This window comes from Lutra lutra, chromosome 4, assembly GCF_902655055.1.
Source record: "Lutra lutra chromosome 4, mLutLut1.2, whole genome shotgun sequence".
Taxonomy (NCBI): Eukaryota; Metazoa; Chordata; class Mammalia; order Carnivora; family Mustelidae; genus Lutra; species Lutra lutra.
The window spans coordinates 153,883,974-153,904,263 of record NC_062281.1 but is presented as its reverse complement, the minus strand read 5'-3'; the positions used below and the strand labels follow the sequence as shown (position 1 = coordinate 153,904,263).

Below are 20,290 nucleotides of genomic sequence, written 5' to 3'. Positions count from 1 at the left end.
TGCTCAGCAGGGAGCCTACTCCCTCCCTCTCTCTCTGCCTGCCTCTCTGCCTACTTGTGATCTCTGTCTGTCAAATAAATAAATAAAATCTTAAAATAAATAAATAAATAGTAATTTCCCATCCCGCCTTCCACCGTCACCCCAACATACCTCCAAGCCCATCTCCCCAGCCCTCTTCCCATCCTTATCGTGACATACTCCTCCGTGCCTCTTTGCATTAGCACATGCTGTTCCCAGTGCCTGGGATGCCATTCCCTCTCCTTTGCCTGATGTGTCTTTCTGGCAGCATGAGTCATCGCTCTGGGCTCCTCTGGCGCTTACCCAAGCTGAGTCATCAATTTAAACCTTGTCTTGTTCCCAAAAGTCTTTAAGAGGAAAACACTTGGGGCACCTGGGTGGCTCAGTCAGTTGAGCCACTGCCTTCAGCTCAGGTCATGATCCTGGAGTCCCAGGATCGAGTCCCACGTCGGGCTCCCTGTTCATTGGGGAGTCTGTTTCTCTCTCTGACCCTCCCCATTCTCCTGCTCTCACTCTCATTCTCTCTGTCCCTCAAATAAATAAATAAAATCTAAAAAAAAAAAAAAAGGAAAACACTTTGTTTATTTCTGTGCTGGTTCCTCTTTGCCCATCAAGATCTGCTGTCCATCTTCTCCACTCTGCTCCATGTCCTAGGAAGCTGACCACATAGACTGCGTCCTTCCAGGCTCAGCCTGAGGTGCCTCGGGGAAACTGGAGGGCAGGGGGAAAGCGAGGGGTCCCCTGGCTGGCAGTGTTCCTCCAGGGAGCATGTCTCCTGACCCTGAGATGCCTGGTTCATCCCCGTAGCCAGTGAGCACCTGAGGGGGGGCCGTGTCTGTGCAGTGGCAGCACACAGCACACACTTGGGAAATGTCCTCGACTTGCCTCGACAACAGCTAGAACATTCCCCACAATGTACTCTCACAATGTACTTCCCACAATGTACAGATGTGGGACTCAGCGAATGGAGTCTTTGTGTCCCTGTTCCTTAGGTGAGGAAACCGAGTCTGAGACAGGTGAAGCAACTTGCCCAAGGTCACAGAGTCAAGGGAAGAGTGCAAATGAACCCAGGTCTGCCCAACCCACAGGTGAGAAGGCATTTTCCAAGGGCCAGCACATCCTTTTGCCCAGCAAGGATCTCCTCTTCAGTAAACTTGGTCCCACAGGGACAGGCTGGTGAGAGAACCCAAAGCTCCCAGCTGGGAGGAGGCAGTCCCAAGGTCACATAGCCAGTGGGTGCGGTTCAAGTCCCCCACTTTCTGCAAAGGGGACACTGGTCGGTGAACAGGAAAGCTGTGCCATATCTGCCATGCCTAGACACTTTCTGGGGTTGGGCATGTTGGCTAATGGGTATCATTTCAGCCCTTTCATTTCTAATAGACACTGTACTGTCATAAAGACTGTCATTTCCTACAGCTCAGGCAGGATAATCAACGTGCTAGCCGCCCAGAGGGCTGAGAGTGGCAGGATCTGGACACTCCGTGAAGATAAGCCCCATCTCTCCCTGTCGGCCATTTCAGTCCTTTCCCAACCAGACACAGTCCTTGGATTTTGAGAACCGGGCCTAGGGTCCCAAGAAGCCCCCCTTGGTTCACAGTCCCCAGCTCACGGAAGAACTGCTTCCTCTCAGCCTAGCTCCAGCTTTTCATTGTCTAATGACCCTGGGTAAGGCATTTCCCTCCCCAAACCTCAGTTTCCTCATCTGTGAAATGGGGCAATTCTGTCTGCCTCATCAGGAGGTTTAAGTGAGCGGATCTACAACCTAACTTGCCGCATGGTCGGCACTTGCAGGAAGTCGCTATGACAGTGGAGGCGTCAGAGGTGATAATGACGCTTGTCACATACAAAAAACAGAAACCGAGGCCAGAGAAGGGAGTGGTCTCCCTAAGGTCACACAGCAAGTCAGGGGCAAAGTTGGGCTGAGAACTTGGCTTTCTAGGCCAGAACTTTTGTGTGAGCTCATAGGGCAAAGATAGTCACTGAGGTGTGTTGAATCCTTCTCAGGAGCTGCGCACGGTCATGCAGGATCTCATGTAGTATCCCTCCCCCAGAACTGACGGAGCAGGTGTTATTCACATCACCCCAATTTGCGGGCAAGAAGGCGGACCCGGTGGGATGCCCTCAAAGAGGATTTGGTATGTGACAAGTCCTGTCCAAAGAAACTGAGACCCAGGTGGTTGGTAAGCTGGCAAAGTTAGCTTAGCATCTAGAGGAGTCTGAAAAGGAGAAGGTGGGTGGGAGAAAAAGAGGAAGGGGCCCCTCCTCCAGGGGCCTTCACCCTGACAGGCCAAGGTGTCAGTCAAGACTCCCCTGCTGGCACAGTACCCTGCCAGACTTCCCTTGCTCATTGTGTTGCTACGTTCTCACAGCACGCTATGAACAGTGGTCCCATTTTGCAGATGGGTATATAGAGGCTTATGCAATCTAAGTGACCTAAGTGCCCAGGTTCACATAACTAATAAGAAGAACTTGGACTTGAGCCCAGTTCTCCTAATGTCCAGACAACTCTTTTCCCCTTGCTTAATTCATTTTTTACTTTGTTAGCTCTTTTCTCTCTTGTTTTCTCTGCAAGTTACCAACTGTCTCCTCCCTCTCCCTGACACTGCTACACCAGATGTAATTAAGCATCCTGAAGGCAGGAATCTCATTTGACTTCTTCGCTGCTGTGTGCTTGGAACCCATTACAACAGCGGGGACAAAGCTGGAAACAAGCAGATGTTGGCTGGGTTGTTGAAGGAACTGTAACCGGGCTACAATATGTTTAATTGGTACCCGTGGTCAGCAGGGTCCATGTGGAGATTTCTATTGATTGTGAGGGATTCATTATGCAAATATACAGGTGGGCAGGGGAAAGCAGTGTTATTGTAACTGCGTTTTTTTGTTTATTTTTCATTAACAAGTTTGTTCCACTTCTTGATCCGTAGAGCTCTGGGGACGGCTGGAACAATTTTCAGGAGGATGCCAGAGCCCCTCTCAGAGGAAAGCAGCGGAAACCCAACCCCCGCCCCCTCACAGGGTAAACGTAGAGAAACACGCGGTTGCTGGAGTAGGTCTGAGTGAGGTCCAATGGCAGGAGAAGTCCCTCAGTCTCCAAAGAGAACTCATCTGGAGGGGAACATCAGGGGAGTCAAGGACCCCCATCGATGTAAGGAAAACACCAGCGTGAAAGAGACACCAGTCCTCTGCTTGCAGCCTCCCTGCGGTGCACAGTGTGGGCCTGCCAGTGTTTGACACAGGGATCCCACCCCGCAGCCTCGCTGCCCCCTCCCCAAATAGGATCCACTGGGGGGCGCACAACTAGGCGCCAACAGCGACACCACCTGGCGGAGGCTGGGATGACGGCGTCAGCTCCCTTTCTGTTCCTGGAGTTTGGAGGCGGTTGGGGTCTGCTGGGGACAAAGTCCTCAAGGTTCCTGAGTCAGTTCCAAAGAGTGGAGGGCCCTGGACGGTTACTGAGCTTCCTGCCAATGAAGGCTTGCGAATAGCGATGAGTTGGAAAAATAAGAGATGCCCTTATTTTTATCCCGAGTTGGTGAAGTTCCGTGTATTTATGGAAGGTCAGTTTTACCCTCTGTCCCCAGCTCTCCACATTGGCAAGTAACACACACCGGAGACTTCTTTCGATAGCAGACTATCTTTGAAATCGGTAACAATCACACACACACAACATGCCGTAGTTTACAAAGTTCGGATCCGTTCAGGCTCTTCTCTGAGCCTCATGCCAACTCTGTGAGGTAGAGGGCACATGGATCCTCCTTAGGAAAGTGAGACTCAGAGAGGGACGGTGACTTGCCAGTAGCCACCAACAAGTCGATGACACCCGGCCCTGCCTCTGTTGTGGGACCCCAAGCTGCCCCCCAGGGAAGACCGTACCCAGCTTCCTGCCCACTCACAGCAGCATCAGGACCACGATGGCAATGACCATGAGGACTCCGGCTAGGATGCAAAGGCCCAGGAAGACAATGTCACTGGTGTCCTGAGCTACCATGGCCACAGGGCCATCCGGGGCCTCCACCTCATCCCTGGGGGGTGCTTCCTGAAGGTGCTCGGCTGTGGCAGCATAGGGCCCAAGCCAGTCGGAGCCAGACAGCAGGTGGACAGAAGCCTCCTTGCGCCGTGGCTCACAGCGGACCTCATACTCATGGATGTCCTCTGGCCCACCAGCCGAGAAGTCGATGTACAGCACACTGACGATCACCGAGGTGTTGTTCCTCCTCTGTGGGGGTCAAGGGACAGTCACTCACACCTGAAGGGGCCAGGCCTGACCCTGTGCCTCTAGAGAGTTGGGGATTCTAGGGGATTCTAGTGCCAAGGGAGAAGAACTCTAGGAGCCTAGGTTCTAGGCCCAGCTTGGCCACCGACTCCCTCCCCACTTGGAACCTCAATGTTCCCACCTGTAAAAGGGACACTATGGGGTGTCTGGAAGGATATCAGATCTGATGGGTCCACGCTTGCTCTGGCTTCAAGGAGACGGGGTCTATGAAAGATAGTAACAGCAAGAACATCTGCCTTGTTCCAGGCTCTGTTTTTTTTTTTTTTAAAGATTTTATTTATTTGACAGAGATCACAAGTAGGCAGAGAGGCAGGCAGAGAGAGAGAGAGAGAGAGAGAAAGAGAGAGGAGGAAGCAGGCTCCCTGCCGAGCAGAGAGCCTAATGTGGGGCTCGATCCCAGGACCCTGGAATCATGACCTGAGCCGAAGGCGAGGCTTTAACTGACTGAGCCACTCAGGCGCCCCTCCAGGCTCTGTTTTAAGAATGTTATCTCATTTCATTCTCACTACAACCCTCCCTTATTGGTACCATTTAATCCCCATTTCACAGATGAGGAAACTGAGGCCCGGAAGTTAAATCCCTTGTCTGAGGTCACATGACAAAGTGACAGGATCTGCCCAGCTCTTGGCTGCAGGGCCTCACTCGAACCAAAGAAGGTAGAACCAAAGTGGGCTTTAAAGCATCTAGTTCAATCTCCCTTTTTGGCAATTTACTATTGTGACTACTGAGGCCCCCCAAAGGCAGTACTTTGCCCAGAGCTGGGTCCTGAAGCCAAGTCTCCTGCCTCCCAGTCGGAAGCTCTATCCCTTGGCTATGGGACCTTCCTCCTGGAATCCTTCCCCTCAATGACGCCTGCAGCCATGGTGTGTCCCTCCTGTTGAGTCCCTGGCCATCCCAGTGGCACCACCCAGGGTTAGGAAGACCCATCGAGGAGTGAAATGAGGGGCACACGTCCCAGTGACCTTCCCTACCCCTGCAGATCAGGGAGGCAGGAATCAAGTTGCTAAGAAGACCATGGGGTGTTCGGGCCAGGATCCGAGGGACAGCATTGTGATGGGCAGTCTGGTGGGGTCCGGGGCAAGGGGCTGTACTGGGCTACTCTCCCCACCCACCCCATGTCCACAGCAGCCGTTAGACCCCTCAGGCTGCCTGGCCTCCCACGTCCAGTGGTGGCACTTCTGAGATGAAGCTTCTAGATGAGTAAGATCTCTCACATGGAGCGGGCAGGCAGGAGCAGTAGGGACCTGGCGTCCCTGGACACTGGGCCACCCCTCTAAGTTACAAAGTGGCTTCCAAAAGGCTCTGATTCCACAACCACAAAGGAGGCTTCTGCATCTGTGCCCTCGGCCTGTCTGTCCCCACACCCTCTGAGGAGGACCGGTGTCCTGGATTTTTGTGGTATAGAACTGGGACACTGGGTGAAGGAAGACAGGGCCGGTAAGTGGAAGGGGACCCAGTAAAATCAGTCCATGTGATAAAGAAAGGAGGGAAAAAAATCACATAAAGTGGAAGTTCTAGGGGTTTTTGGTGAGCGAGAGACTTGAAGGGAAAAAGCCAGCCACACAAGATGCACTGTTATGGTTATGAAATCAAGTCTCCAGTGTTTTTTAAGATGCATTGCCTTGGCATTGCCTTGGGCTGTTCGAGCTGTGCCTCTCTAAGAGCAACTCAGGGCAGAGATGGGTGTTCGTGCATGTAGGACATATAAGGGCGACACTAGGAATCCAGGAGTCTAAGGTGCTCAGCCTTTATGTTTCTATGGTATTAGCCCCAAGATTCTGTGATTCTGTGGCTCCAAGTTATGGTGGTGGTTCCAGCCCTGGAGCCACTGAGAGTCCGTCATATTTCCTGGTTCTCCGCTTCATGGTTCCTTGCCTTTGGGATTCTCTGTCCCCGTCATTTCATGACTCTGTGGAATGTCCACTGAACACCCCTGGGGGATTTAGGGCACAAAGTCAGGGTGAGGGGAGATCTTCTTGGTGGCCAAGACTGCCCCCACTTCTCTCCTCAGGTCAAAAGGACAGAGGAGGCTGGGGGAGTGGACGGGTGGGCTAGAGGGGACATTTGGCTAATGTGGGGGGCAGGGTGGCACAGTTTGCTGGAAAGTGCATGGCTTCTGCCAAGCCAGTCTGGCACATCCCCGGATACCAAGGCGTGGGGGTGGGGGTGGGCTTTCCATTGAAGGGGGCGTCTCTCCTTTCCCCTTTCACTTGTGCCTAAGAATGCCGACATCTGAGATACTTGGGCCACGGCCCAGGGACTCTGAGGGCCCCAGATCTGGGGTCAAGGCCTTGAAAATATACGGAGAGTGGAAAAAATTCATCTGTAAGCCATGCTGCCTTTGGAGGGAAGTGGATCCTGTTACGTGAAAGGCCCTTTTGTTCTGTGGAGCACAGGGGCCATTTGGATCACAGGTTGGGGAAGGGGCAGCTGGAGGCAGCCGGGCTCCTGCAGCTCTGAGTCTTGAAGCGGTGAGGCCTGGGTGATGGGGAGTTCCTGGGAGAAGGGAAGGAACATCAGGAAGGCCTCCAGGGATGGTCAGGGTCAGGGCCTTGCAGGAGGAATCTTCAATAGGGTTGTCACTGGGTTACACAGCAGGGCTCCCTTCTCTGTCTCTCATCTGAGTTCTTTGTTGTGTCTACACTGATCCAGTTTGGTGGTGGGGTCACTGAGCCAGGAAGAGAAGCTGAATTCTCAGGAATGGCAGGTGCCTCTCAGCAGGGGTCAGACCCACTCCCTCCCGCCTGCCCTCCCCCCCCCTCCCCCCCCAGCCCCTACCTGAGACTCAGTGCCGCAGGTGTCAAAGCGGGCCTGGATCCGGAAGGTGCCGCCGGCTTCCTGGGCAGCACAGTTGCGGCTGCCCAGGTAGACCTTGGTCCGCTCCAGGGGCGCCAGCGCCTGTGCGGAGATCAGGATCTGGAAGTCCGTGCGGGAGCAGCTCACGTTCATGGGCACGACTGGGGACGGAGGGAAGGAGCCGCTGGAGGCCTTAGGGGCAGGAATTCGGCCCCCACCGCCCTGAGACCCCATTCAAGGGGTGATGTGTGGGAAAACCAGGGCCCGGAATCGGGAGACATCTATGCAGCCTAATGGGGATGTTTTATGTGTGTTACTCCATTTCACTCCATCAGACTAGGAGCTCCCCAGGCAGGCACCTGGCCTTCTTGTGTCCTCACAGCCCAGAACTGAACTTGGCAGGTGCTGCGAATTCTGTGTGAATGAATGAGTGAATGAGTGAGTAAGTGAGTGAATGAATGAATGAATATTCTTAATCACAAGAAGAGCTATGATGTGCTGATCTCCTTACCATGTGCCAAGCAATTCATTCAACCATTTAACAAATATTTCTTGATGGCCTACTACGTGCAGGACACTATTCTAAGCACCACAGAAAAAGAAATGGAAAAAAAAAAAAACAACCCCAACAGCCAAAACTTCCTGCCTTCTTGGAGCTGACATTCTAGTTGGGCAAGGGGGCCATACGTATGTAAAATGAAAGCTGTGTTAGAGCGGGATGAAGGAAAATCAAGCAGAGAAGCAGGACAGGGAAAGGCAGAGTATGTATGGCGGTGGGGCAGAATGGCAGCTTTGCAAAGGGCGGAGAAGGAAGCCCCACTCTTTCCCCATGAGGACCCCATGCAGTGGGCACAATGAAACCCAATTTACACTTCTGGAAACTGAAGCTCTGAGAGGTGAAGTTGTGTGCAGGGGTTGAGTCGGGATTTTATCGATGATCCCCCCCCATCCTACCTGGGGGGCTCCTGCAGCCCTCCAGGGCCAGACGGTGCAGCTTTTTGTGTCTGGGTGTATTGGAGTATGCGTGTGTGTACGGGGGCAGTGTGGGCTAGAGAGGGGGCAGTGGAGGGGGAGGGAGGGGTGGCCAGCGGGCGGGCAAAGGAGAGCCGGCAGGCAGAGGCCCAGAACTCTCAGGCCCTCTCCGGGAAATGCCTCAGACATATTTCAGCCTCTGGTGTCTGGGCAGCTAGCGATTTATGGGCCCGCTGTCTCCCACAATGATCTCGGTAGCGCTGAACGGCGCAGCACTCTGATTGATGCTGAGGTTGTCCTCTAGCCGGGAGGCCACCGGCAGCCTGGGCCACCTCTGGAGCCTCGCCCCAGCATGAGTGCCCCTGTCTGGCCCTGGGGTCCCACAGGAATCTGGGCAGGGGGGTGGGGCGGGTGGGAGTGGGGGCTCCTGCCCCTGGAACAGAGTCGGGTTCAGAGTTGCCCCACCCTTGGGCTCTGTAGGCTCCAGAAGAAGAAGGGGCTTGTCCAAGATCCCTCATTGCTGGGAGAGGGAGGACCCAGGCCTGGAAATAAGACTATCAGAACCAAAGGGGACCTTAAAGGTCCTTCACCCAGTCTCCTCATTTTACAAGTGGGATAACTGAGACCCGCAGAGAAGAAAAACCACCCGCCGGCTAGTTGTGACAGACCCTGTGTCCCCGGCTCTCTGGAGTGAAACCCTAGGAGGGGTCGCTCTCCCAGGGGATAGCTCTCCTCCCCTAGGTTATGGATGGAGCCACCTGGGGCCCTGGAGGGTGGGTCTGCCCAGGCCACTCACTGCCACTAGCTTGCTGGGGCGCAGCCCTGTCCTTCCCCATCACCACTTGTGTAGGGGCTAAGGACAGAGGGAAGATGTTTGAAAGCAGACCAGGCTTTAGACCCATGCGTGAGGGAGAGAAATCCACCCTCAGCAAGGATATCTCCTGTTCCCTCTTTTCATCCAAATGACCGCCTGCAGAGGGCATTCATTGACCCCTTGCACGGAGGAGGCCACTGGATGGTCGGTAATAGCAGCATTTGGATGTGGCCCTGGTCTGTCTGAGCTCAGCCCTGGCTCCCTCCCCCTGGGCCCTGCTGGGCCACAAAGAAGGCAGGCAGGGGTTCTAGTCTTGGCTGTCCCCCCACCCCCCCATCACCCCCAGCCCATGGGACTACAGTGAAGTGTTTCCTTTCCTTGCACCTCCCTTTCCATACCAAGCACAATAAGAAGCTTTCGCCTCCTCAGGTAGAGGGCAAAATGGGTCCAGAGCAGGGGTTTTTCTGGGCCCATGGGCCAGGGAAGGGTGCCGGGAAGAGGGGAGAAGATGGGGGAGGCTGCTGGCAGGCAAATCTAACAGGCACTACGGAAGCTGGAAAAACCCAGTGCCAACGTCCTCAGCTGCCTCTGCAGCTGAGCATGACACCTGGCCAAATTCAAATATCAAGACCAAAAAGTCTTTTAAGTACTTCTGAGAACGCCTTCATTTTCCTGATGATGGGACATTTGTAGCTGCCATCTCCTCTACGGTCTTCCAGCCTGGAATGTGGACATGATGTCTGGAGTTGTGGCAGCCATCTTGCAGTCATGAGGTCAGGAGAATCCCAGAGATACCAGCTGAGACTGTGTTAAGTCCCTAACCCACCAAAGCAGCTCCCTAGCTCCAGACTTCTTGTTATGTGAGGAAATCAAAAGCCATGTCTAAGCCACTGCCAGTCAGGATTTATGACCGATACAAGCAAAGCCTGTCCACATCTCCATGGTTATACCAACTGTTTATCATAAGGAATATGGCCATATTTTGTGTACTAACCCTGGATACACAGGACAAACCATGCATGAGAGATGCCAGGGGCCCAAGGGGGAAGGAGGGAAAAGGGGGGACCTAGGGCACGTGGAGTTGGAAGCTGGAGAGACAGGGCTCTGTGGGGTGGAAATAAACAAGGGCCATATCGGTGCGGCCTCAGGGGTCCCAGGGCAGCAGTCGGTGATGCTGTAGCCTCCCGAGAAGAGATTGGTGGGATGGAGGGAGGAAGCTGTGACGGACCCCAGACTCGGCCCCCATCCCCGCCACCAGCACACCCACACCCTCCACCCCAGCTGACCTCCAATGTAGGCCACGGAGAAGCCCCTTCGGGTGGTGCTGCGGTCTGTGTGCAGCAGAAGCAAGAGCTGGTTGTGGCCCGAGGTGACTGGTGCTGGCAGGTGGTGGCCACACCAATTTCCCAGCAGGGGGGCCTCCTCACTGGCCCCATCAAAAGCTGCCAGATGGTCGAAGTCACAGGTCCTGGTCAGGCTGTTGGGACCCTCTAGGTCCAGGTCCAGGAAGAACAGCCTGACCCGGTAGCCCGGAGGCAGGCGGATGGTCCAATGGCAGTGGATGTTGTTAGGGTAGGCGCTGGGGTACTGGGGACTGGAGAAGTTGCCCCGCATGGCTGTGTACACCTCCTGGCATTCTCCTGGGTTGGGGAGAGTGGGACAGAAGGGATAACAGTAAGAAAAGTTGGAGACTGTCACCCTCTTGGGCAGTGGGCTCCATAAAGGTCCTAAATCCAGCCTGGTGGGTGGTGGGCACCATGGTTGGCAAACCAGACAACTGATCCCAAAGCCTGCTTTAAACGGAAACAGCTGAAGGCCAGGACTCTCATTCCAATTGGCAGTCCACTTCACAAGGGCTGGTCCTGTTAGGAATTCAATCACCAGACCTAATACTTGTCCTTGGAGTTGAGTCCAAACTTGGACTTGACAGACAGGTGGCTCATGACATGACTTTGTTCATTTTCTCACTGCCCTACATCCAGCCCTACCTTCTAGCCTCCCCAAACAACACCTAGCAGACGAGCACACTAAACCCTCTTTGTCCTTCCTGCCTTCAGGCATGCTGATATCTCTGCCCAGAATACCCTTCCCTTCCTTCTGTCTCCGGCTAACTCCTTCAAAGCACTAGTCAACTGTCTCCTCCTCCAGGAAGTCATCCGTGATTCTTACTGTTAACACAGATCACAGTGTGTTGTCATCGTCTATTTCCTTCTCCATCTCTTCCACTGTCTAGTTCATTTCACTGTCAAGGGTTCATTCATTCATTTGTACACACACTGAATCCCTTTTATGTGGCAGGTACAGAGACAAACCCATAGCAGCTCATAGTCGGGGAGATCAACATGCCAACCACAAACATAAATGATAAATGTTAGATTAACGCTGCAGAAACAAAAACCAAACCAAACAACCTCCAGAAGTTGAAAGATTGGACTAATTCTGAGCCATTTGGGAAGACGTCACAGAGGAGGTGACATGCTTCTACCTTGGCACTGGCTGGGCAGGGACACACACAACATGCACAGAGACTCGAGGTACAGCCTCAGCCCCTTCTACCTGAGAAGTAGTAGGCCTTGAAGCCCCGGCCTCCAATGTTAAAGTCAGACTTGAAGATCACCTGCAGCTCGTGGCCCAGGGACACAAGAGTGGGGGGCCGCGTGCTGCCACAGTAGTGATGCCCGTGGGCGGGGCCAGGCCCCCCAAGCACGGCCACGTAGTCATAGGTGCATTCTTCATTGCCTTCCACCTGGAAGTCCATGAACACCAGCTTGATGGTGGCGGGGCCGGAGGCCCGGATCACCCAGTGGCACTCCACGTTGTTGGGGTAGTTGTCCGGGTACTCGGGGCTGGTGAGGACCCCTGAAAGGCCCGTCAGGACGCCACCACACACATCTGCAAAGAAGCCCTCCTGAGCTGAACTTTCTTCCTCCCCGTGGCCCCCCAAACCCCTCCCTTGGGAACCGGATATCCCCCAACGTGCCTCCCCCATGCGGGGCACGTCACCCATGGGAACCTTGGGAACCTTGTTACCATCACTGAGCGCTTGCTAAGGGGCAGGCACAGACCTGGCACTTGGCAATGACACTGTCTTTGACACCAATACCATCACCCTAGGGGAATGCACAGTCGTTCTCCCCATTTTACGGTTGTGACAGTGGAGGCGTGGAAAAGGTAAATAATTTACCTGGGGGAGTCTGGGTTCACCCAGACCAGCCCTGAGACAAGGGTGTGAGCGCAAGGACTCTATGCGGGAGATAGAAGGGCCAGTAAAGGGCATTGTCAAGCCAGCTGCCAGCCCTGTTGGGGGAACTCTGGGAATGGCGTCAGGCGCACACTCAGAGTTATGTGACCTGAGAGAAAGGGAGCTGGGATATTCATACACCAGCTCCCGAGAGTCCAGGCCGAGGGCTGGGAAGATGGAGGTAACCTGCTGAGACTTCAGAAGAAACCTTCACATAGAGATGCGGAGGTTGGCAGGAGCCACTGAAGTGACGAGGCCCCAGGAATCTGGGTGGGGCCCTGATGGCAGGCGCCATCCCCCCGCCCCACCCACCCCAGCTGGAAACAGGACAGCAGGACCTGCCTGGCTGCAGAGCCTGGACACTTGACCTTGTGATTCTCACTGTCCCCTCCTACCAGGCCCGCTGCGCACAGAGGCTGAGATGCCCGAGTTCAGGAATGTTCCCAAAGCTCCCTAACAGAGGAAACAGAGGCTTGCAGAGAGGATCTGGTGAAGTGGAGATGGGCTTGAAGTCTGAAGACAGGTGTCCGTCTAGGAGGGGCGCGACCCTGGGCAAGTGACAGCCTCCCTGAGCTGCGTGGGAATACGAGAGGTCAGAAGACCTGCCCAGCCTGAACCAGCAAGCACAGGCTCGTGCAGAGTCTCTCAGGCTGATGAAAGAAAGCTTTCTGGAGCCCAGCACTGCCCATCCAGCTAAGAGGTGGGTGGTGATGAATGTCCCCACCAACTGGAGGCCAGGGAGGTGGGGGGGGGCAACCTGGTTTCCCAAGACTCCAGAATCTCGCCCCAGGGCTTGGCTTTGTGAACCGGGCATTGCTCTGGGTGGGGTGGCTAATACTTCCTTTGTCCTGATGTTCCCACTCTCAGCTGTGTCACCTTGGGAAAGCACACCCCCTCTCTGCTCTTAACTTCATTGTTTGTGAAACGAGACAGCAGGTTTTGACAGTCTGTGAGATCATTTTCCATGTAACACCCTTAGCAGAAGCTTTTGAGCTGTGTTCTGGAGCTTCGCAGCTGCCCCCCGGGGCATCTATCTGCCTGCATGTGAGGCGAATATCACTCCTATGCTGTCTTCAAGCTCTCTTTAATGAGCTGGACGACAGTATCCACAGTCACAGGTTATATGCAAAAATTTCACTTATTGGGGGCCATTGTATTGACTTCTGTTTTCAGTGATTGGCTTATAATAAGCAAATGTTAAAAACGTGAACTTACAAAATACAGTAAATGCATACCAAGAAAATACTCCCTTTACCTCTTTTCAATATAAAGGATTAACGTAAGCTTCCATTTGGTCTAATGGTACTCCTGTTTTTAAAAATTTGGAAAACATTGCTTACGGTATTATAACTTTGATACCCTAACATTTTAAAAACTGAAGAGTCCAGGGCGCCTGGGTGGCACAGTGGGTTAAGCCTCTGCCTTCGGCTCAGGTCATGATCCCAGGGTCCTGGGATCGAGCCCTGCATTGGGCTCTCTGCTCCGCAAGCAGGTAGCCTGCTTCTCCATCTCTCTCTGCCTGTCTCTCTGCCTACCGATCTCTCTTTATCAAATAAATAAATAAAATCTTAAAAAAAAAAACTGAAGAGTCCAAAACTCCAAAACCATATTGAGATTGGTCTGTGATTCTTGTGTTTTAGCATTCCGAAGTTTTGTGCCTCTAAAGCCAGGTCAGGGAGGGGTGTCCCACCGGAGCCTCCCGATCTTTGTTTGAGGAACCCTGTGCCCCAGGAGCATCTGTGGGTGTCTGTGGCTTGAGCTGACATGAGTGAGGCCTTGGGAGAAGGGAAGAGGTTTGAGTGTATGCAGAGAGGGTAGGAGACTGGTGGAAAGGGGAGGAGAGCAAAGCCTCTGCTCCCCTCACTAGACCAAGGGGCGGGTTTCCAGGCTGAGGGAGGGAGGGGTAGGGCTCCGCAAGGTAAGGGGCATTAGGTAAGGCTTGGGGAGGGAGAGTGTCACCAGCTCCACACAGATGGCCCTAGTACAACTTCTACTCCAGAGGACTTGGGGGAGGTGCGGGTGTCCCTGTGCCTTTAAGTGACAGGGCACCGCAGAGGGACGGGCAGCATGGTGTCCTCCCCTTCACCCTGATGCCGTGCATGGGATAAAAAGGACGATGGCGAGCCCAAGAGGCCTTGCCCTGGATACAGTGAGACCCTCCCAGTGTTCCCAGGACTGCTGCCGTGAAGGTGGGGACCCACAACCCCCCCGACCACCGCTGGAAGCTGTCCTGTCCCCCGAGCTGCTGCAGCAGGGTCACCCAGGCTCCGGAGCAGCCAGCAAGCCCTGCCTCAGCCCCTGGCTCTCTTCCCCCTCCCCTGATCCCCGCAGGGCCCACCCCTCCTTGCCTTTCTGGTAGCCTGCAGAAAAGCCACGGCTGGCCACGTGCTTGTCTGAGTGGAAGACGACAGACATGACATGCCAGGAAGAGGTGAAGGGTGGTGGGGGCACCTGGCCGCAGAACCTCCCCAGCAGGCTGCCCTTGTCCCCCGAGGCCCCGTTGTACACCTCCAGGTAGTCGAAGCCGCAGGAGTCGTGGTACTCCAGGTCGAAGGCATGGAAGGTGAGTAACACCGACGAGCCCTCGGCCACCACGATCAGCCAGCTGCATTCTGTGTTGTAGGGGTAGAGCCTGGGGAAGTTGGGGCTGGAGAAGTTTCCGGAAGGTGCTGAGAGCACACCCCCACATTTGACACCTGGAGCAAGAGGGAAGAAAGGCTCAGTCAGCACTGGGGCCCTGGGTGGTGGACTTGGCCACAAAGCTGGGTCTTTGGGATGGGGTGAGGGAGCATGAGGCCATGACCTAAATCAATCTATGGATGTGTACGTTTGCTCATTCATCTGCTGAATCCTCAAATACTTATCAAGCACATTTTTACTCATTCAACAAATACCATCTGAGGGCTAGGCAATGTTCTAGGTGCTGGGGTTTCAGCAGGGACAGAACAGACAAAAAAGTTCTTGCCTTCGTGGAATCTCCTGTGGGCTTCTGATGGGAGAACAGATGATAAACACAGCGAGTAAAACAGAGCATCGTCAAGAGTGATTAGTGCGACGGAGGAAAACAAAGCAGAGAGAGGAGATGGAAGCGTCCGGGCGGACCTATAATTTTAGATACAACAATACTATATGCCGGATCCTAGGCGTGTGCCGTAGGGAATTTGAAAATTACAAATGCTAATACCCCCACCCTCAGTGAAGAGGAGCACAGCCTGTTTCACTGTAGTCACGAGTGCATTTTTACATGCACGTGCTTGCTTATATTTAAAAAAAGAGGGACACCAAAGTGGCTCAGTGGGTTAAGCCTCTGCCTTCGGCTCAGGTTATGATCCCAGGGTCCTGGGATCGAGGTGCGCATAGGGCTCCCTGATCAGTAGAGAGCCTGCTTCTCCCACTCCCTTTCCCTCTGCTTGTGATCTCTCTCTCTCTGTCAAACAAATAAAAAAAAATCTTTTTTTTAAAAAAAGAAAACAATGGAAGGAAACAAATAAAAATTATTTTCTGTCAAGGGAAGGAGTAAACACACAGGAGGGAAACAGGCATGAAGCTAGACCTCTTTCAAAGCGACTTGTGTTATAATTTTGACTTTATAATTATGAATGACTTTTAGTACAATTTTTAAATGAGTGAAAATCCATTTTTAAGTAACCCCTAAAAAATCCCAAACTGAAACGAAAGAACTTAACTACATATCAGGTTGGAAACACATTCACATAGGGGAAAATGATCTCAGGTGACTTGGAAATATACTTTTTGGACTGTGCCTTCCTAGTGAGATATGTCCCCGGGACAGAACGCAGCACAAAGAAATCTGAAACTTGACTCAGGAGACTTACTGTTTGTAGTAACATTCAGAACTGCTCTCTTACAGTATTTTATAAATTGGAATAAAGCACGTCTGTTAATGTCAATAGAAGCTAAGATTTCCACGTAAGAGGAGAGCAATACAACCATAAAATTAAAAAAATAAATAGAATGCTTGTGATCTTCAGTGTGAATTAAAGACAGTATGAATTTAAGATTTATTTTTATTCAAAAATAAATTAATTTCCTAGCTCTGTTCACTGAAAAGGCCAAAAAGCATGTACTGGGCCTGGGCTGACTCAGCACGCACCCCCCACCCCCAGGGGGAGCGAACTGTGGAATGGGGGCAGCTGTCAGCAATGCCGTAGGGGGCCCGAGGAAAGGAGGGCTAATCTTGCTGGGCCAGCACTGTTAGGGGAGGGACAAGATTCACAGGGAAGGTGATGTTTGAGTTTGACCAGGAGGGACAAGAAGGTCGTTAGTTGGGGACAATTTGGAGGGAGGAAATGGTGCAAACTCACAGTCACCTAGCCTCCCCAAGCCTCAGTCACGCATCTGTGAAATGGGGTGTCTGTGAGCACCGATGAGACAGAGCTACTCCCTCAACGGCCGCAGATGTACACTCAGCTCAGGCTGACCAGGCTCCAGGCCTGACCCCTGTGGCAGGCTGGGCAGGAACCCTGTCTGATTCGTGCCTTTACGGCAAGAGGACAGAGAGACAGCCTGTCCAGTGTCTGTCCTTGTCCTTCCCCCAGCCCTGCTGGGACAGGAAAAGCCCTGAGAGTGTTGGAGCAGAATTCCTGTGGCCAAGGAAGCCCCAGGTGCTGGCACAAGGGGAGGCCTTGTTCTCCGGGACTCAGACTCCCTGAACCCCAGGGTCACCTATAGCCCCAGAGGCTGGAAAATAGGAACATCTAGCTTCTCCCACTATAGGAAGGAGAAAAACGCCTGGGTACCCAGCCCACCTCTGCCACCAATGAAGTGACTGGCCCATTCTCTTTCCTCCTCCTCCTCCTTCTTCTTTTTTAAAGATTTTATTTATATTATTTGACATAGAGAGAGATCACAAGTAGGCAAAGAGGCAAGCAGGGTGGGGGCGGGGAGAAGCAGGCTCCCCGCTGAGCAGAGAGCCCGACCCGGGGCTCGATCCCAGGACCCTAGGATCATGACCTGAGCCAAAGGCAGAGGCTTAACTCACTGAGCCACCCAGGCACCCCTTCCCTTTCCTTCTTTAAGTCCCACTTGAGCCTGTAGGAAAACTAGGTACTGAGGGCTGCTTGCCCAGCCCCTCCAACACGCACAGCCCTTGAAGACCAGTGAAATGATACTGTTCACAGATAGGCACACGACACAACAGGGCTGGAGCAGCATAAGGCAACCTGGGGCCAGGGTCAGGCACAGGTTTTGGGAGCTCCCAGGTGGGAGCCTCTGAGGCCGATGGAAGGATGTGGAAGGCTTCCTGGAGGAGGTGGTATTTGATCTGAGTTTGTAGATGAGTCCCATGTTCTCAGAAGGCAAAAGAAAACAGGGACCTTCCAGACAGAGGGAGAAGCATTTCTAGAAGGGGTATGATCCTCTGCCAGAGCACGGGGTGCCCAAGGGACACAGGGGACCGAGGCTAGATGTTTTATAGAGATTGGGGTCAAACATGGGAGATGCCGAATGCCATCAGGAGGAACTCTGATTTCACCTGGCTCATGGTGGGAAAGCGCAATAAACCTTCCACTGTTCTCGGAGCCATTCCCTTAGCCCTTGGTAATTATGCCTCCTTGGACAGGTTACTTAACCTCTCTCTGCCTCAGTTTCTTCATCTGTGAAATGGAGGACTCATGCCCACCTTGAGATTTGTGGTGAAGATTAAATGCAATCATATTTACAGGCACTCTGCAAATACCGTCTTTCACCGTCTCAGAAGCAAAGACATCCTCAACTCAGTCAGCTCCCCCCAGAAAGGCATCCTGCTTTGGCCTCCCACATGGAAACCTCCTGAGACCCTGGCAGCCACCCTCCACCCCTTCACAGAACCTGCCTATCCTCGTGAGCACCTACCTTTCATGGCATGGGCCGTGGGGCCTGGGCCCAGCAGCGCTACCGCCAGCAGCAGACAGGACCCCAGCTCTGCCAGCATCTCCTCACTGGGGGGCCCCACAGGTCTGCCGAGCTTGGAGCAGGCCAGGATCTGAGGGTCTGGAGCAGGGGAAAGAGAGGTGAGTCTGAGAGGGACTCCAAGTTAATGGTGGCCTGAATAATTCATCGGCCCCTCGAATTAGTAAGCTGATCCCCAGGTGCTCCCTTCATTCCACCCTAAGGTGACGGATCTGGTGTCACTGTCTTGACACATTCTGAGATCTGCATTGGCTGCACTGTATCGGGAAGGGAAGCATCTCAGGGCGGGAAGGGAATTTGGTGGTGGAGGAAGGGCGTGAGTTTTGGGGCTGGGCAGATCTGGAAACCACCCTAAGTCGGTCTCTAGGCTGCCTGGTGGCCTTGAACAAGTCATCTAGCTCCTCTGGGTCTCAGTCTTATTCATCTGTCCAGTGGGGCCATTCAGCCCTGCCTGTAGGAAATGGAAGCCTGTGGCTTGTGCTGCAGCCCAATGGCTGTCCCATCCCCATCCACGGGGGAACTGAAGGGACCTTCTAATTAGTGAGACGAGGGGGAAAGGCATCTTTCAGACATGCTTAGATTAGCTCAGAGGGAGAGCGAAGGAGGCTGGAGTGGGCAGCTGATGAGGGAAACAATTATTTTCATGGAAGAAAGCAGCCAGAGTAACAGAATGGGAAAATTGTATTGTGCATCTCCTACAGCAGATCTGGGCCACAGCGTAAATTCCACAGGAATATTAGCTATTACCTCCTTGACGGGTCCACAAACCTTGCCTAAGCATCATCCTGTGCCAGGCTGGGTGCTAGGAGTGGGGCCACAGGAACGCCTTCAAGGGCTCTGCGTCCCACAGGAAACAGGATCTAGTTCCCCCGGGAGCCATATTTGGTTCTGTTCGGCCCAGAGCTCGTTCCTCAGCTCTTTCTCTGTGCAGAGGCTGCACAGGGCATCTGAGGGAAAGGTGGCACCTTCTTGCCTCCCGATGAGCCTGGGCTTTGGTTGGGTCGACAAGGCCTGATTCCTGTCCCTGTCACTCCTGCCGGGCGGGGCAGCCTGGGAAAGTGGCCCACCCTCTCTGAGGCCTCGGCTCCTGAGCACGAAGAGGAAGAAGCTAGTAGCTTATGGTCTGCTGCAAGGATGAGAGGAGACGGTGTGTGGGAAGTCTTAGCCGGTGCCTGGCTCCGTGCTTGGGAGCAAGCACGATTTTTATTTACCTCGGAGGAACTCAGAGGGCCAGACCACGTGTTGCTTCTGGCCCATCCTTGCATCAGGAGGTCCCCAGGGAGCCCTCTGCGGCCAGCACGGGAGGCCCCCTGGCAGGTGTTCAGCAAAGAGCATTGGGGATGGTCGGGCCTGAGGGATTGGCTTACCTGTGGGGCTTGATTGGCAGCAACAGAAAAGTTCTGCTGTCCTGGGCCATCTGAGGGGACAGGAGCTTTTGTCTCTCACACACACACACCCCATGTGCATGAGAGAGGGCACAGAACTGGTACCTGCTGAACACTAGGCCTGGTGCAGGGAGCCTCACCCCAATGTGCGGGTGCCTGGCTAACGTCCCAGGCACACGTCAGCCTCCCTGTCTCACAGAGCAGGAAACAAACACCCAAAGGGTTTGAGCCCCCTGTCTTGGGTTGAGTTGCTCCACAGGAAGACCCCGTGACAAGGATTCAAGGGCCAGTAGCTGATTTGGGAGGTGTTCCCAGGAAGCAGGGGCAGGGGTGTGGGGAAGCGAGCCAGGGGTGAGAAGAAGTCAGTTGAGGGCATGCCGGAGAGCAGGTGCCATTGTGGATGATTGAGGCGCCACCGCCATGAACACCTCCAGGAGGCAGTGCAGACCATGGCCCCACAGTGTTCCAGTGAGGGGTGAGGAAGGGCCCCCGAAGTGCAGGGGTTGCAGCCAGAAGCCCAGGAATGGTGGAAACCAGGGATGTGGGCAGGACCACAGGGGCACCAACGGAGTCGTCCAGGACAGAAGACTGTCGCCCTTAGCGCGGCTTCACCCTTGACCTGCTCTCCCTGGAATCACTCACCCCTGAAATATTCATTCCAGCCCTGAAACAGCCTCTCTTCCCACACTCCATGGAACCTCTGGTCTCCTTCCCTGCCTTTCTCCCCTTTTCCCCATGTTCTCTCTTGGGCTTAGACTCCAGGGTCAGGGCCATCCTGCTCTTTCACAACATTTGCTGGACCAGCCCAGATGGCTGCATCCTCCTCTATAGTCTGGGCCTCTGAGCACTGCAGGGCAGCACGCCATCACCACGGGGCGGCA

The 20,290-nt window shown here is 53.8% G+C and overlaps 2 protein-coding genes across 2 annotated transcripts in view; both read right to left on the bottom strand.

Annotated features, from left to right (window-relative positions):
• Positions 1 to 3,907: 3,907 nt before the first annotated feature.
• CDCP2 (CUB domain containing protein 2) lies at positions 3,908 to 19,438 on the bottom strand. The gene is made up of 7 exons (XM_047727841.1): positions 19,392 to 19,438; positions 17,968 to 18,105; positions 14,463 to 14,810; positions 11,430 to 11,765; positions 10,160 to 10,513; positions 7,070 to 7,248; positions 3,908 to 4,234 (listed from the first exon to the last, which is right to left on the bottom strand). Exons 2-7 carry the CDS (start codon positions 18,044 to 18,046, stop codon positions 3,908 to 3,910), a joined length of 1,623 nt encoding a protein of 540 aa, XP_047583797.1. The 5' UTR covers positions 18,047 to 18,105; positions 19,392 to 19,438.
• LOC125098759 (NADH-cytochrome b5 reductase-like) overlaps positions 17,080 to 20,290 on the bottom strand; it is a 35,419-nt gene continuing 32,208 nt past the window's right edge. Inside the window, exon 8 of the transcript XR_007126942.1 lies at positions 17,080 to 17,134. The gene's annotated coding sequence lies outside the window, so the exon portion shown is untranslated. The remainder of the gene's footprint in view (positions 17,135 to 20,290) is intronic.